This window comes from Cryptosporidium ryanae, assembly GCF_009792415.1.
Source record: "Cryptosporidium ryanae isolate 45019 chromosome Unknown contig_9, whole genome shotgun sequence".
NCBI classification, from domain to species: domain Eukaryota; phylum Apicomplexa; class Conoidasida; order Eucoccidiorida; family Cryptosporidiidae; genus Cryptosporidium; species Cryptosporidium ryanae.
The window spans coordinates 18770-36397 of record NW_027125502.1 but is presented as its reverse complement, the minus strand read 5'-3'; the positions used below and the strand labels follow the sequence as shown (position 1 = coordinate 36397).

General features: G+C 36.2%; 7 protein-coding genes across 7 annotated transcripts; 3 read left to right on the top strand and 4 right to left on the bottom strand.

Annotated features, from left to right (window-relative positions):
- Nucleotides 1–273: 273 nt before the first annotated feature.
- On the bottom strand, nt 274–1908 carry FG386_003592 (mitochondrial NADH dehydrogenase; the record flags this gene model as incomplete). The annotated part of the gene is made up of 1 exon (XM_067343026.1): nt 274–1908. One exon carries the CDS (start codon nt 1906–1908, stop codon nt 274–276), a length of 1635 nt encoding a protein of 544 aa, XP_067198634.1.
- A 1208-nt stretch (nt 1909–3116) lies between these two features.
- FG386_003591 (KH domain) lies at nt 3117–5600 on the top strand (the record flags this gene model as incomplete). The annotated part of the gene is made up of 1 exon (XM_067343025.1): nt 3117–5600. The coding sequence occupies one exon, from the start codon at nt 3117–3119 to the stop codon at nt 5598–5600; it is 2484 nt and encodes an 827-aa protein (XP_067198633.1).
- A 545-nt stretch (nt 5601–6145) lies between these two features.
- FG386_003590 (60S ribosomal protein L44) lies at nt 6146–6540 on the bottom strand (the record flags this gene model as incomplete). Its single annotated transcript, XM_067343024.1, has 2 exons — nt 6146–6460; nt 6538–6540. 2 exons carry the CDS (start codon nt 6538–6540, stop codon nt 6146–6148), a joined length of 318 nt encoding a protein of 105 aa, XP_067198632.1.
- A 449-nt stretch (nt 6541–6989) lies between these two features.
- Nucleotides 6990–7616, top strand: FG386_003589 (P24 like gold domain proteinhypothetical protein transmembrane region near C-terminus; the record flags this gene model as incomplete). Its single annotated transcript, XM_067343023.1, has 1 exon — nt 6990–7616. The coding sequence occupies one exon, from the start codon at nt 6990–6992 to the stop codon at nt 7614–7616; it is 627 nt and encodes a 208-aa protein (XP_067198631.1).
- A 372-nt stretch (nt 7617–7988) lies between these two features.
- FG386_003588 (stable maintenance of chromosomes protein) lies at nt 7989–12017 on the top strand (the record flags this gene model as incomplete). The annotated part of the gene is made up of 1 exon (XM_067343022.1): nt 7989–12017. One exon carries the CDS (start codon nt 7989–7991, stop codon nt 12015–12017), a length of 4029 nt encoding a protein of 1342 aa, XP_067198630.1.
- A 278-nt stretch (nt 12018–12295) lies between these two features.
- Nucleotides 12296–14419, bottom strand: FG386_003587 (calmodulin-domain protein kinase 2; the record flags this gene model as incomplete). Its single annotated transcript, XM_067343021.1, has 1 exon — nt 12296–14419. The coding sequence occupies one exon, from the start codon at nt 14417–14419 to the stop codon at nt 12296–12298; it is 2124 nt and encodes a 707-aa protein (XP_067198629.1).
- A 709-nt stretch (nt 14420–15128) lies between these two features.
- On the bottom strand, nt 15129–17012 carry FG386_003670 (uncharacterized protein; the record flags this gene model as incomplete). Its single annotated transcript, XM_067343104.1, has 1 exon — nt 15129–17012. One exon carries the CDS (start codon nt 17010–17012, stop codon nt 15129–15131), a length of 1884 nt encoding a protein of 627 aa, XP_067198712.1.
- Between the last annotated feature and the right edge of the window lie 616 nt (nt 17013–17628).

Here is a 17628-nt window from a genome sequence, read left to right as displayed (position 1 = left end):
ATCCATTTTGTTTTCATTGATATAACCTCGCTCATAGTTACAATTAATGCTTCGATCTCATCAGGTTACTCTCCAATTGTTTGTACTTAAATGTCTACAAGACGCCATTGTTCTTGAAAGTTTAAGATAAGATCTGAATTTATTAAACATCTTCGACTACAAACAGTGAAAATCGCTAGACTCCAGGAGGGGTGAATAAAAAGGAATTCCTTCTTAAGACAGTGAAAAATAAAAGAACAAAATGGGAACCCGGTATAACACTAATAATATCTATTAATTAATTGAATAAATCGTTTCATCTCTTCCGAATATGAAAGGTGATAAAAGTTTTGTCGTCCATGTACTTGCAAGAATAAGCTTAGAGTTTAAAGATGGAACTAATAGAGCATAAAGGAATCTCCAAAAAAGGAGAGTGTGGTATCCTCCTGAGATAGTTAATTTTGGGTTATAAATAATAATATAGTCATTAAATATATAGCTGAGCATTCCAAACCATTTGTATTTAAATACAGGAAACTTTTTATTACTATCCTCCAAAGAAGAATTGTTCAGGACATTTGACAAATATTTACCTTGTTGAGACGCAGTTTGTGATGCCGGAGGAGGAGACTGATACATAACATCCAACCTTTCTAAAAGGCTCTTAAACTCTTCTTTACTTAAAACTTTGTTCTTATCTATGTCTTGAATTTCATATATGTTTAACAACTGTGGGAAATCATCATTTAATGTTTTGTCCTCTTTGAGAAATGAAATGCTTGGTTTTCTTAACGATTCCAAAGCTCTAGTATATATTTCTTCAAATTTATCTGAAAGTTTAGTTGGAACAATCAGTGTACAGTCCCCTAAAGAAAAAGAATTTGGAATCCCGTATACCTGAAGCCTCTCGTTAACTAAAATTGCTTCTCCCTTCCCACTAATAATTTTCTCTTTTTGTTCCTGAATACTCTCGCATATTTTCATTGTTAAAGGACGTGGAGAGGTTCCAGAGGCCCAAACAAGCAAACCACATGGAATAATCTCCTCTTTGTTCCTTCTCCTTACTATAATCTCAGTCTTGGAAACACTAACAAGTTCAGTTTCTAACATAACTTTGACTTTGGCTTTTGTTTCAAGTATGTTTTTGACGTACTCAGATGCTTTTTCGTCCATACATGGTATAAGTCTACCTTCTTTTTGTAAAACAATAATTGATATTAAAGGTATTAAGTGCCTGAACTCCTTTCTTGAGGTAAAATCATGCACTATTTCCGAAAATGCACCGGATAATTCAACTCCTGTTGGCCCTCCTCCAGAAACCACAAACGTAAGTTTTGTTGTTTTTTCTTCCTTATTCATTGAATTATATCTCTTTGTCACGTCCTTAATATTCCCAATAATGATCTCTCTCAACTTAAGAGCGTCTGAAACTGTTCTTATAAATAGTGCGTTCTCCTTGACTCCAGGAACATAGTCGCAATTATCACTTCCAATGTTGAAAACTAGGTAATCATAAGAAACTCTCTTTTCTACAGACTCACCCTCATTTTTCAAATCCAAATAAATTACCTCCTTTCTATCCTTATCAACTCCAACGGCTTTCCCCTTGATAAATCTTATTTTTCCCCTTTTTCCTTTGTCGGTTAATTCAGAAAACGGTATCTCACAGACTTCTTTGGGAATCCTATTCGAAACTATTTGGGTAATTAATGGAGTGAAATTATATAAATCATTCTGCTCTATTACACTAACTTCACATGATGACAAATCAAGTTTAGAAGACATACTAATAAATCCCCACCCCCCTCCTACAAAAACTATTTTCTTCTTACAAATATTCCTATTTCCATTACAAAAAGTCTTAATCACACCAACATTACAGATTGCGGTTCCTACCCTTGAAAAAGCAGAATAAATTGAACTAAACATGTACCCTAATACAGTATGATCTAAGTACTTACTCTAAAAATCAAAATAGCGAAACTAGGCCAACCAATCCCAAACAGTAGATCGCCTCCTCCTAACAGCCATTCCCACCGAGAAACCGCGGACTTTTCTGCAATAAAGGTTGAAAAAAAAGGCGAGAAAGAATCCTGCAAATAAATGAATTAATTAATTATAAAGAAAACAGAAGATAAAATAAATATAAGGGAAGCGGAAGAAAAATTTATTTTCAAAGGGATAAACGTGTTTGTGATCAGGGAAATGGTTTTTTAACACAGACAACGCAAATTTAATACAGGGTGTACGAACAACAGTGAATATAGCAGCAAACGCCTGCAAATAACGAATTAATAATTTAATTCATCAATATGATACGAGAATTCGAGGATATTTGTGGCGGGAAACTGTCTTTTTGTCTCACACTGGTACTTTATAATATGGTGCAAATACTTATTACAAAAGCAAACTGATACAGAGAAGTGAACCGCCAAAACATTACCCCACTTAGGATACATTTAAAAAATAGTTTGACTAACTCGAATAAGTAGACATAAAGTTAAGGATACTGCTGTAGATAAGCTTATAATTTCTAGGTTTTGCGCTTACACGACTTCTTGTGAGCTTAAATAGGAGTGAGGGGTTAAAGGAGTGGCAGAGGTAGAACAGTAAAGGATTTGACCAAAAGTCTGCGACTTTTTTAAATTATTTTCTGGAACAAATATAGTGAGAGGTGATTGAGTTAGGAGTGGAGCTAAGAAGTTACAGGGATATAGGACGCAAGTGTAAATATATATATATATATATATATATATATATATATATATGCACATATATATGTAAATGTATATATATATATATATATATGTATATACATATATATATGTACATATGTATATAGAACCATAGATATAGAGCACAAATAAGAAGATATAAGGGTTTAACTATTCAGTAGACTAACACATAGATTTTAATTTTAATTAGGTGGTATAAAATCAAGTTATAAGGTGGATAAATAACCAACACTTATACATTTGTTACTTTGTACTAGAATTTTGTAAATTGGATAAGTTGTTTCTTTTATTTAAAGTGACCTAAAGGAGAAAACAATATTCACATATATCTCAATATTAAAACTATTTAATTGTATAGCTTATACATTATTATTAAATATAGACATAGGGACAAACCACAAAATGACGAAAAAGAGGCCAAGTCAAAATAAGAGTTCCTCAGGTAAGGGGAAACAAAAAACCTCGAACAATCGTGTAGGAACAGAGTTTAAAGGAAAGGAAAAGATAGATGCAGTAAGTCCAAAGGAGATTGAAGAGGTTATTGAAGCTCAGAATGTAGTTGATTTCTCGGGTCTTTCGGTAACACAGAAGAAAAATCTTAAGAGGAGACTCAAGAAGAAGAATATGGACACGGATCAATCGAAACAGACTGGTAACAAAAATGTAGCAAGGAAACCCCTTGCAAAAAAAGAGATTGAGGAGATGTTACCAGAAGATCCACAGTCTAAGAGAAGATCAGATTTCCTTTCAAAGGCCAACTCTCGTTTAAGATCGCTGGTTGATCTTTCAACACTCCCTATAGAGGAAGTGTCTAATAGAAAGGGAGAACAAGATAGAGTGATGAGTGAGTTGTTGAGTGATATAACTTCGATGCTTACAGAAGAGTCGTCCAATTTAAAAAAGCCTCCAAAACACCTTACAGTCTCCACCATTTGTGAACAGCTCAAGGATTTTGAGATCGCATCTGAACAACAGGGTGAGGAGTTTGACAAGGAGTTCCAAATGCATTTGAAAGAGTTGTTGGTGGTTGCTTCTCTATACGAAAACTATAGGAACTTCCAGAATCAATGTAATGAACTTAGAGCAAAGATAGAGAAGAAAATGGAAGTCAACAAATCTCTCTTGCAAGTGGCCCAAGACAACAACAAGCAAAAGCGTTTGGTTAATAGAGTCAGGAATTTGAAGCATGATAATACGATAAGTAGCGAGTCCATTGAATCCAAGAGCTTTGAACTGCCAAATAACAGGGGAAATTTGATCGATGCTTTATTTGGTTCAGGTGTAAAAATGGCAAAAAATTTGGAGAAAAAGCACGGAGCTTTGGTCGAAAAGGGAGCAGGAAATTCTGTTCAAATTACGGGCAGACCTCAGGATATAGAGGATTGTTGGAGTAGCATTAAGAGATTGGATTTAAGTTCTCATGAAACTGTAAGTCTTGATCCAAGGGTAATCAAGAAACTGTATTCTATGAACTCGAATATAAATTTGAAATCTCTCCAAGAGGAACTTTCGGTTATAATAACTAGAACAGATAACTCCATATCTGTTTCTGGTTCTCCGGATTCCACAAAGAAGGTTGTTGAAATTATAAACAACAACTCTGGTATTTCAAACAACACTGTCTCTATAAGTCTCTCACTAATCATAGCCAAAGCATTACAGTTCAACTTCCTTCCGACAGTTAGAGCTATAGAAAAAGAGACAGAAACAAGCATTAGAATTCAATTCGGGAGCAAGTCAAGGGAGATGACGAGCTTGAGTTCGATTTCTGAGTCCCAACCAGATAGCAAGATACTAATATTTGGCAAGCATGATAATTGCGAGTTAGCGAAGGGAAAGCTTACTAAGTTAATTAAGACATTTGCGGTTGAGAACATCAATGTCGACAACAAGGTTATCAGGAAGCTTTTCAGTCCGCAAGGAAAAGATTCTTCGCCAGAAGATCAAGGCAGCCTAAAGGTCTCAAGGAGTGTTATTGATGAATTTTCGAGGATCAGGGACTCAAACAAAATGGGTGTTATAAGAATTGGATCTTCCGTGGTCTTGGTCGGACCAGCCACAGAGATTAAAAAGACAAAACCTATTCTTCTGGGTCTCTTTGAGAGAGCCCAATATGTATCGATGGCCAAAACCATCAACAAAGAACAACTTAGAATATTGAATCATGCGAGGCGAGAAGAGATTGAGAAGATGACATCGGTTGAAATCTCTACTCAGAAGAAACAAGATAATAAGAGTGTTGTACTTGAAATCATGGGTTCAGAAGAGGCCAAGGCCAATGCGGAAAAGATGATTGATGATATTATCAATAAAGAAGCTTACTTGGAGGTGATCGATATTGATAGTCGTACATTTGAGAAACTATTTACTGGCAATCAGCGTTCTCACCTTAGAAAAATTACTTCTGATTATCCCAATGTCCAGGTCATTTCTGGCGACAGAAAGAGTAGCATCTCAATTCTTGGACCTAAAAATGATGTTTTAGAACTTAGAGAGAAGTTTGTTGAGTTTAACAAGAACACCTTAGAAAATTCTCCGAATGAAACCGAGGAGATAGTTCACATTCCAAATGGGAAGATGGGGCTTGTAATTGGATCAAAGGGTAGTGTTTTGAATGAGATAATAAGCAAGTCAAGTTGCGAGTCCGTTGATATTCCAAGAAATTCCAATCGTGTTGTACTTAGAGGTACTAGAGAACAATGTACTATTGCTAAGAACCTTATTAATGAAATATTGAACAATAGCTCTTCTAACTCAAATACTACTACTAGCAGTGATCATTCTGATAGAATGTCCACTAAGAACTCTAAAGTTGTTCACGAAAAGGCTATCAATTTTGATGAAAAGTGCTTCCCTGCACTCGGAGGGGCTATGGTGAACTCTTAAAGATCATTCAAGAATATCACCAACTTCACTGTGTCCAATTACACTTGCGGTATCCTCAAGTCCGCATAAATTCACTCCTCCCTTTGGTCTTAATGTAATTGGAAATGGGTGATATAAACCAAATAGGGACCAATCTTTTAAACGACAATTTAACTTTAAAGTATTACTATTGATTAACTGCGACTTTTTTTCTTTCCCTTTTTGGCCATTTATTCAAAGTTTCAGATACGTGGAAGTGGTCACTATCGTTACTGTCCATACACTAATCACTAAAAGGACGATGGTCGCGGTGAATGTAATGTCTCGAAAGACGCTTCATCTTGTGTATGGCGTCCCAGATCTCCGCTCCGCCTCCAAATGACCGGATCCCCCAAGGGGATCTCGCAGACTGTGTATTCAATAAAACAGAAGAGCATAATTAGTCTAGAAAGAAAAGAGGACTTAGTATGATTAGTTACTAGTAACTAGAAGTTTAAGTTCTGAAAACTCAAAAGTCTTAAACTTTTCCTATCACTTCTCTTATAGAGCACCGACGGACCGCTCGTTTAGTACACGGGCCCTCCCTTTCTCTTCTTGTCAGCTCCTAATTGGAAGTGCTTGCATCTCTTTATTGCCAAGAAACGTCTCTGCTTGCACTTCGTACACTCCAACCTCAGCACAATCTTTTTTGTGGTCTTGGCTGTCTTCCTCAGCTTCGGCTTCGTTTGACCACCATATCCCTTTTGCTTTTGGTCGTAACGTCTTCTACCTTGAGCAGTAGACGACTCCTTTCCTCTCTTATATTGAGAAACCTTGTGAGGTGTATGTTTGCGGCAATTAGAGCCTTTACAGTAGGTGTTTCTTACTTTTGGAATGTTAACCTGCAAATAGTGAGAAAAAAGTCAAGAGATTAAACTTAGATTGATCATCCAGAGACGAACAACCACAAAAAACTTACCATTTCCCTCTAATTTTAGTTACTCACTTATATATACAAACTTATAGGTAATATCAAAAAAGCCCCTTTTAACTCGTGCTCGGTTAAAACCTTAAATTAACTCCTTGATCTACGTCTCGAGAATTTGACGCCTGTTAATGCTTAAGTTGCCGCCAACAATACCTATGAATGAAAATACCAGTGTTACAATTGGCAGCGCCTGTCTTTTGGAGCACTTGTGGCGCCAACTAGTGGCTCTGTATGAGATTGATAAACGGGCTCGTACCACGTTCTTTCCCATGATGATTTGTGTGAAAGGGAAAACAAAGTAGATTTAGGAAAAAGGAAACGAAAGAAACATCTTCGTTGTTTTAGAATTATTATCCATTATCTTTTGAAGCAGTTCCAGATTTCAAATGCTGGCTTCCATAATTGTTTTTGAACATCAATAAAGGTTGTTGAATTCTCTAAATATGAAAAGGGAAAACCATATACAGAACGCTTTTTTACTACTTATTGCACTTGTTTTAGCAAATTTATCAGCAAATGTGGAAGCCCTCTACTTCATTTTGATTCCTGGGGCAAACGAATGCATATTCTTTAAAACTGATAAGGGAGATCGGGTCTTGGGTTCCTATGAGATTGATTCGGAATACGAAAGCGTGAGGGTCTTTCTTTCTAAAGTTGAGGATGGGACTAAAGTGTTAGATCAAATTAAGAATACTGGAGATTTCAGCTTCGATGTGCAAAACAATTCTGAGTATTCTCTCTGTTTCAAAAACCTACTAAATTCTATTGAACAAACGGTAAACTTCAGCATCAAGAGCATGTCTAATACATCCAACCTAAATAACCTTATGAGCAATCAAGAATCAAAGAAACTTTTAGATTCTATGAAAATTCTTTATGAGAGAGTGGTTATTGCCTCGGAGAAGCAAAGATACTCGCTTACTAGAAAGAGATACCAAATGGACATCATAGAGTCCTCAAGAAAAAGGGCCACTTTTTGGAGTGTTTTAGAACTTATAGTCTCATTCACTTTTGTTTTCCTCCAAGTTTACACTTTAAAATCGTACTTTAATGTCAAGTACCTTGTGTAATGGATAAGCGAATAAACTAATTAGTTGCAGATCTATTTAAAAGTAACAAAAGCAAAGCCAAGCACATTTTACAATAGGCCTCCTTCAATCAGTCTATAATAACTTTTTAGTCCCCTTTTTTCTGTATTCTATGACTAACCCCTAAAACTGGGAAAATTTTAGTTTTTAAGTCAAACGAAAATCTTTGTTTACCCTATTTCCACCTTAGTTACTGTTCGCATCTATTTGCCGCTGAAATATACCCACAAATTATGTTGTTTATTCAGCATTACTTTTAAACTATAACATTTAAGAAAAGAGTAGATAAATTGAGTGAATCGCAGAAGTGAATAAGAACAAAGGAATTCAGCACTGTGTTATGTGATTTGTTACATGGGGAAGGTTGAAAATGTCAATAGCAATCTCCCTTCTGGGGGAGAAAGTGGGAAACCACGATTGATGATACACAAAATAGAGTTGGAGAATTTCAAGTCTTATGGTGGTAAAAAGACGATAGGCCCGTTTCACAAATCATTTACATCTATAGTTGGCCCCAATGGAAGCGGAAAAAGTAACGTGATAGATGCAATGTTGTTTGTTTTTGGAAAAAAAGCTAAGCACATGAGATTAAACAAAGTTTCCGAGTTGATTCACAATTCAAAATTGTACCCAAATAATGAGAAGGCAAGTGTTTCTGTTCACTTCAAGGAAATTACAGATATACCCGATAAAGTGAATGAATATTACACTGTTCCCAATTCTGAGATCATAATAAAGAGGGAGGTGTTAGCTGGCAGTGATCAAACAAAATATTACATAAATAATAAAGTATCTTCGTACATGGAAGTGACCAAGCTATTGACAAGTAAAGGAACAGATCTGGAGCACAATAGGTTTTTGATTCTGCAAGGAGAAGTTGAATCTATCGCTCAAATGAAACCAAAGGCTACAAATTCAAATGAAGATGGTTTGTTGGAGTACATAGAGGATATAATAGGAACTAGTAGTTACGTTCCTGAGATTAAAAAGTATTCTGAGGAGCTTGAGCAGTTAAATGAGTTGCGTCAGGAAAAACTAAACAGATTGAAAATATCAGAGAACGAATTAAACTGTTTAAAAGGTCCCTACAATGTTGCGATAGAGTTTTTCACATTGGAAAAGGAACTTTATTTTTCGAGACTACTCTTTCACATGGAGGAGCAGAAGCTCACTATGAGCCAAGTCAATGTGCTGAAGGAGGAATTAGTTGGATTAACAAATACAAAAGAGAACTTGGCGACAAAGAAAAAAGAACTAGAGCGAGAGAAATCTGAGCTTGAAAAAGAAAATAAGGATGTTGGATTTAAGGTCAAATCTTTAAAGCGAGAGTTGGAGCAGAATGAGAACGAATTTAAAAAAATAGTATTAAGAGATGAGGAGCTAAGAGCGATTCTAAAGAACTCTAAAAAAAGACTCGCTAAACAAGAAGACTCTTTCGGATCTGAGAAGAGGCTTATACCTGAGTTGGAGAACAAAATCGTTAAATTAGAAGATGAAGTTCGTGGGAAACAGAAACTTGTTCCAAAGGTTTCCAAAGATCTTGAGGAAGCACAAGAAAAGCTTGAGGAACTTCAGAAAAGCTTAAAAGATAGTATTGAAGAGACCAGAAAAAAGAAGGATTTGGCAGAACGAGAATTAGTTCCTCTTCAGAAAAAACTATTAGAATTCCAACGGTCACACGATATGCTTTCTGTTGAGTTGGAGCTTCTCAAGCAAAAACAGACTAGACAGAGCGAGAGTGGGTTTAAGGGGAAAGAGCATTTAGAAGAATCCAAGAAGAAACTAGCTACTTTAAAAAAGGAAAAAGCTGATATCCTGAAGACTATAGAGGGAAAAAAGTTCATCCTAAACGAGAATATTAAAACATCTGAGAAAATTTTAGCTGATTTTAATGAAAGCAATAAAGCTCTAGGGGCAAAAAAGGCTGAATTGGAGGAAGCAAGTATCTATACCTCCCAGATAGGCACAAGCAAAACAGTTTCAGAGTCAAAAAAAAAGACAGGAAAGCAGGCAATAGCTGAGTTAGTAATGGGTTACTTTTCTTCGAAAAAGAATAGTGGTATATATGGAAAACTGGGTGATTTAGGACTTATAGAGGAAAAATATGAGGTAGCCTTGTACTCTTCGACCCCTCAGCTTGAGAACATTGTGGTACAAACCACAGAAGATGCTCAAGAAGTGGTTGAATATGTGAGAAATTCTGGAATTGGAAGAGTTTCATGCATAATATTAGACAAACTTTCAAGCTCCCTCAAACAAGGAATAGACAAGGCATTAACTATTCCACCAAACTCAAAAAGACTTTTTGACTTGATAAAAGTGAAGGAAGACAGGTTTAAAATAGCCTGGTACTTTGCTGTCAGAGACACTTTGGTTGTGGACAATCTTGAAACCGCAACTAATGTTTCATATAACGGAAAGCAAAGATGGAGAGTTGTCACTTTGGGAGGCGAGCTTATAGATACAAGTGGGACAATGACAGGGGGAGGGTCTTCTGTGTCTGTATCCAGGAAGCAGGGTACGAAGCGGAACACTGGAAAGACAAGTTCCATTCATACAGCTGAGGATTTGAGTAGATTAGAATCAGAATATGCGAGTTGCCAGGAAAAAACAAATAAGCTCAAAACAGAGTTAAAGAGCGTTGAGGAATTGATCTCATCAATCAAAAATGAGATCGGCGACTTGAGTTTATCCTTGGAAAAAATAGAACTAGAGTTGTCTTCTTTGGAAAAATCGCTTGAATTATTAAAATCAGAGCTGGAAGAATCACTTTCTAGTGTCAAGGCAACAGAAGAAACGATGAAAGCAGATGCCAAAGCTATTTCAAAATTGGAATCAGAGATTTCTGTTATGAAGGGTAAAATAGAGGACTGTGAGGAATCAATGAAGTTAAAAAAGAAGAGGGTTGAGGAGCTGGGAAATGTTATGAAGGACATAGGAGGGCCGGAAATGAAAAGAAGAGTTGAAAAGATTGAGGAATTGACTGAAACACTAAACGGCTTGGAGGCAGATATAAACAAGATCCAAATTGATATAAGTCTTTCTGAGAAAAAAAAGCTAAAGGCAATAGAGTCTTTGGAACAGTTCGAAAAAAAATGTGCCTCGTTAGAAGAATCTATTAAGAAAACTGAATCAGAATTGGTTTCAATCGAAGAAGTAGCGTTAAAATTAATGGGAAGGAAGAAGGAATTGGAAACTGAATTAGAATCATTTATGGGTGAATACAGTTCGTTTCAAACAAAATCGGAAGAAATAGAGAAGGGAATAGAGGAAATAGAGTTGAAAGATATCGAGATCCAAAATAATATTAATAGTATAAATACTAAAATAGCAGAGTTAGAACAAGGTAGTCTTAAAACGATTCAAAAAAAGATTCAAAAAATAAGAGAGGAGGCGGAATCTATTCCATTAATACCTGAAAATGATAAAAACAATGAATCAATGGAAGTGAATGGCGGAAAGCAAGAACAAAATGGCTGCTTAGACAACACAGAAGCAGATAACCACGAAAATGGAAAAGATAATGAATTTGAGAACCTTGTGGTTAAATTCCTTAAAAGAGACGTAACTGATCCTGAATACGATATTTTGCTAAGAGGGAGAAGTATTTCCAAGATAAAGTCTCAAATTGACTCGATCGAGACACAACTACAGGCCATATGTGAGCAGTTCTCTTCAGCTGGTGGAGGAATTAAAGCAAGTGCAAGGAACTTTAGACCTTCACAAGAGATCTTCTCTCAATATTCATCTCAGCTTCAGCAACACAATAAAAGAAGCCAAGAAGTGGAGGAAGCGACGTCTGCCAGGGACGAATGCAGAAAGCAATTGGATTCAGTGAAGCAGAACAGGTACTCAGATTTTATGGCAGGATTTAAAGTAATAGCTTCAAAATTAAAAGAGATTTATCAGATGATAACCTTGGGAGGAGATGCAGAACTAGAGCTTATAGACAGCATGGATCCATTTTCAGACGGTATAATGTTTTCTGTAAGACCCCCAAAGAAGAGCTGGAGACCAATAACTAACCTCTCTGGAGGGGAGAAAACACTGAGTTCTTTGGCACTTGTTTTTGCCTTGCATCAATTTAGACCTTCTCCTCTCTACTTTATGGACGAAGTCGATGCTGCTCTGGATTTCAGGAATGTGAGCATTATAGCCACTTTTATCAAAGAAAAAACTAAGAACGCCCAATTTATCGTTGTTTCTCTTAGAAACCATATGTTTGAGGTTGCAGACAAGCTTGTTGGAATATATAAGACGTGTAATGTAACAAAGTCAGTATCTATATGCCCGAACGACTATTGCTCCGAAGAGGAAGACAATATTGGGGAGGCTTCAGTAAAAACAAGTGGAGAAAACGGAGAACTGGTTCCTTGTACTTAATTCAGGGTACAGAATTATTAAAAAAATAAGAGTTGTAGATGATAGTAAAAAGCAATCAAATACGTGATCTTAAAGTGATTTTGCAAAAGGGAACAAAGAAAGTAGTTTTGAATAAACCTGTAAATTTGCCTTTTTTTGGTTCGTCAGATATTGGGACTAATTTAAGTTCTGCTGATAAAACTGTATTTTTAATTACACTTGAGCACAGCCAATTTGTCCCAGTGTCCCTTATATATATAAATACGAACAATATCAACAAGCAATAGCTATTCGTTTATTTAATTATCATTATTTTGCAAAAAACTAATGTTTGTCCTTGAAGAGCACCTTTTCATCATGTTTAGTGTATCGTCAGATGCCTCACCCAAAAGTAACTTTGAAGGTACTCGTCTCATAACTTGACAAAATTCATTGAAATTAATTGTACCGTCTTTATCCAAATCTCCCGTACTCATAAATTCACTTAATTCTAAAGCAAGTTCTTCCTCTGTTTTCTCAACTTTGCTTGTAAGAGAAATAACTTTTATTAACTCCTTACTACTTATATACCCATCTCCGTCGATATCAAATACTTTAAATGCGGCTTTACAAGCATTTTCATGAGACAATTGTCTTTCTTGAATACAAGCAGCAATAAAATCAGTGTAAGATATTACATCGGTCCCTTCTGGATCTATTTCGCCCAGTAATCCCTCAATACCAAGTGAAGGACTGCATCCACTTCTGTTAATACCTTCAATGATTTCATTTCTACTTAAAAAGCCGTCCTTACTCGTGTCTAGTTCAATAAACATATCGTGAAGGTCCAAAATATCTCTTTCATCTATGTTTTGAGCAATGAGTGTCAATGCTATTTTTTTAAGCCGAGATAAACTTTGGAATCTTCTAAAGTTAGAAACCACGTTGTTTAGCAAAAGATTTCTTGGAGAAGATGAAAGCTGTTTCTCAAACCACTCATGTTCAAGGGCCTCCGTTGACTTTATCCTTTGTTTCGGTGATCTTGTTAGTAGCTTTCTTATGAGTGATTCAGCCTGGGGAGAAACGTTTATCCAATCTTTCTCTGGAAAAGTAAATGTTCCTTCTTTTATTTTAATCATAACTTCTGAATCTGTGGGGGCACTAAAGGGAGGATAGCCACACAACAATACATACATCATGACTCCTGCAGACCACTCGTCACATTCAGGTCCATACAACCCTTCTAATACCTGCGGACTAACGTAGTAAGGAGTACCTACTTTCGTCCGCATCATGCGCCCTGGTTCAAACCTAGCTGCTAACCCAAAGTCTATAAGCTTCAATGGTGAATCTGGATCACTAGTTAAAAAAAGAAAGTTCTCCGGCTTTAAATCCCTATGTGCCACATTCAATCTGTGACAATACGCTATTGCATTAAATACGTCTTTCATTATTCTAGCTGCATCACTTTCCCTAAACACTCTTTGACGTACAACTCTTTCGAATAACTCGCCTCCTGTGCATAACTCCATAACAAGATATATATCTGTATTGTCCTCAAACGTCTCATACAAACGAATTATATTCGGATGATCAAGTGATTTCATTATTTCTATTTCTTGTCTAAATCTTTCGACGTCTTCCACAAAATACTTTGGTATTTTCTTAGCTGCTCTTTTTATACCTGTTCCTTTCTGAATAGCCACTTTAACTTCCCCCCAGGTTCCTCTTCCTATTGTTTTTTCTAATGTGTAAAAGTCATTTATATCTCCCTTAGTACTTAATATAAATCTATATCTGTCCAACAACAAACGTAATCTTGAACCTGTTCTGCTTAGTACAAATGGAGGTGTTTTCGGCCTGTCTAAACCTACCTCACTCCCATTGTTATTTTTGGAACTTCCATCACCACAAATTAATTCAATGTCCTTTTTTGTTACTACCTTTTTCTCCATTGACAAATCTCCCATTTTGTTTTCTTTCACATTGTTCAATCTGACTTCGTAACACTCCTCTCTTTCCGTGTAATGCTGCTCAAAGCGAACACTGCTGTTATTTATGTCTCCCCAATTACAACAAACTATGTACTTGTATTCAGGAAAATGCTCATCCAAATACAAGTATCTATTACCTGTTATCGGCTCCCAATATATATTTTCGTCGTTAATGTCACTATCGCTTCTAATAACAAACTTATATTCCAGTAAGCACGAACCCCTTATTCTAATATCGCCACTTGTCCTCCAGACAGGATATGACACTTTGTCTGTAATGAGCTTTACTGGGATACATTCTTCTGTTTCCACACTATTTGAATCTTGAACTTCTTTTGGCTGTTTTGTATTAATTTTCCAACTCCCGAACCTACAATGATTCCCCAATATATATACCGACTGACCCGGTTTTGTTTTATCACACACACACTCAAAATATATTAGCACCATCTCCTTAAGCCCTTTTTTTTTATCCTGATATAAAGCTATATATGTACAAATGTTTTCTCAGTTGTACGCGTTTCTCATAATTGTATGTATGCTTGTATAAAAGATACACTAATATGCATGCAATATACACAAGCTTAGATATAATCAAGTAAATATATATACATATACTTATTTACTCATATATACTCTCCTTTATTGATCTCTTTTTCAATTCTCTGTTCTGTTAGCATTGCCGAAAAATCCGCCCTAGTGGTAATTTGCATTTAATAAAATATACCGCCTAACCCCTAGAGGCCCCGCACACTTCGCACGTAGAGATACATGACAAAGTTGTCATGCATACATTGAATGCCGTCAAAGCAGTGACTTTGCACATGCATGTAACAGGATGCACACAATATTAAGTTGTGTGGGAATCCATATGGTCATAAATTCATGTGGAAAAAGGAGAGGCTGAGACAGATAAGAGCGTGACTAAAGATTAACAAAAAAGTGGTAAATCGCTCATATTAGGCAATATCCACCTTAGAATAGAAATTGAAAAAAAATATAAAGGGTACAAATGAAAATTATGTGAATTCTTTTCAATGCATACATACTATAAACAAACCTAACAAAATTTGGAAAACCGCTAAAGCTAAATAATCAAAGCTTCAATCTTAAATAAGGATAAGCATAGGGTAAATAGTATCAAAAATGTAAATCACAGTTAATCTTGAACAATGGTGATACCTTCTTCGGAGATAATATCTCTGACTTCCTCATGTTTTATACCATATCCCCTTATTTTTTGATTATTTGTAGAAGAAGATAAGTCTTCTTCAGCAATTGGGTACCTAATGGTTCCTTTGTTGCTCACAACCAAATTCTTAATTATTATTTTCGATCCTTTCCTCGCAATAATCCTAACAGAACCATCAACAGAGAATTTACCATGAATTTCAACGTCACCCTCAATATGAACATAAGAACTCTTTGAAATGAAGACTGGACCCTCTTTGATTCTAGAAAGAAGATCGGAGAATCTAGAGGCAAATGAAGGATGTATCACTAACATTGCTCCAACACGAACTGGAATTCCAAAAATCATTTCCGGACAAATCAGTGAATTAGGGTCTTCCTTACCTGAAACTGGGTTTTTTCCGCTCTCTTCAATTTCACATGCAACTCCATTTTCAATACAAGCAAGACGAACATACTGTGAATTCGAAGCGTAATACTCGCTCTCTGTAGTTGAGGCAGTATCAGTAGCAACTCCAGCCTTCACTTTAGCTCTTCCTTCAGCCAAACTGTTCTTACATGGCGAAAAGGTGGCCCATCTCTCCATTTGAACACAACCAACTTTTGTACCATCAGAGAATAATAATGGAATGTCTTGCATCATACATTCCAATCTAGTTGGACTCTTAAAAGCAGTCTTAGAAGAATCCACATATTTTGGGTTTACAAATTCAGGTACAACTCCACCTGTTCTATTTAATGTTTCAATGTAATTATCCAATTCAATAAACAATACGTTGGAATTTCCTGGAAAAGGTGAATAACCAGTCTTTTCGTCGGCGAAATCAGAACCTAACCCCGAACTCTTTAATAAAGGATCCAATTGGTTATATTCCGTGTTAACTGTCACTTTTGAACCGTTTGGAAGAACCAATCTGCAAAGAGCTCCGACTGGTTCACAAGGTACCCTCGGGATTGTTAAACTATTCATTTTGTAATCATGACTAGATGTAACCCCAAGTGCCGGAAGAACAGAATTAAAAACTAAAGCATTTGTATCCTGTATGAACACCAAATACCTAATCCCACGGCTTTTTAACTTGGAAAGCAATCCAGAAGCATGTAAAAGACTATGTACATCACCATGGCCATGGGGCTTAGTTAATATCTTACAACTGTCTCGTGGGTCAAGCGCTATTCTCGCATCTGAATCCATAAGTGCAGGAACCTTTAGTTGTTTCATCAAGAATATTTGATCATCCTTCAATCCGAAGTTATTGTTCTCTTGTAGAAACTCCCTTGTTTTGGCATCTGTATCGTCAGAAGTCATAATAATAAGCGGAATTTCAACTTTTACACCAAATTCGTGCAAAACTCTACTTTCATAGTCCAATATATAACTTGCATAGAGTTCAAAGAACGTGATATTCGAGGGAACAGAAAGCTTAATGGAAATCTTTATTCCTTCAAAAGAAAGTCTTTCTCCAAGACCACCCGCAACCAGTACAAATGCAACACCTTTAAGTTCGTTGAATCCAAGTTTCTCATATTCCTTAAAACCTTCAGATCCCACTTTCAACTCAACTGTATCAGGAACTTCTGGATAACATCCTTCTCTCGGATTAATTCCCTCCTTTGATTCTTTAAGCAATTTCCTGGCTCTTTCAATATAACCAGCCAACCCACCACCAATGCAAGAGGCGTTCAATACGTTAAGCTGCGAAACAAGTCTCTCAACATCGTGAGAACTTCCTGAATCCAGAAGAGACAGAATGTGTCCCTGATTTCCCTGAGCCAAAATTTGTCTCAATTCATCCAAACCTAACGATGACCCACTTCCATCAGATTTATCTAAGGAAATAGTAACGACCATCTCCAATCTGAGTAAAAAAAGGTGAAATACAATTCAAAATTTTAAAAGACTTAATATAAAAATACCAAGGTCTTAATGAAAACTAAGGCAATAATAACCTGGTTTAGTGTATTATGAGGACTTAACAACAGTAAGAGTCATAAAAACTAAACAGAAACAAGAGAAGTTTTGCGCAGTTTTGAGCTGTTAAAAAACTGACATCGTGGGTGAGCGGGTAAAACTCCCTGGAATTGAAAAAAAGAACATGCACCGATGCAGAAAACAAGCTATTCTATTGAAAATTTAAAGTTTCAAGGCTGTTTTTATCTCATCCATTCTATTTTCGAAATTATTTCCCACTTCAATAATAATTCTGGCTGAAAAATTTAACATATTTGAGTTAAATGAATCAAAGCTAATTCCGATCCGAGTTTAAAAGACGGAAACCTACTTCTCCTATATTGGGAGCAGTCAAGATGTGGAGTGATTTGCCCATCTTTAATTAAGCTGTGATCACCCATCAAGTACGCACCTCCTTTTTTTACACAAAAAGACGCAAAATAACAGAATGAAAGTCAGACCATAATTGGAAGCCGCAATATTTGGAAATAATAAATGTGGGGGGGGGGGGGGGGGG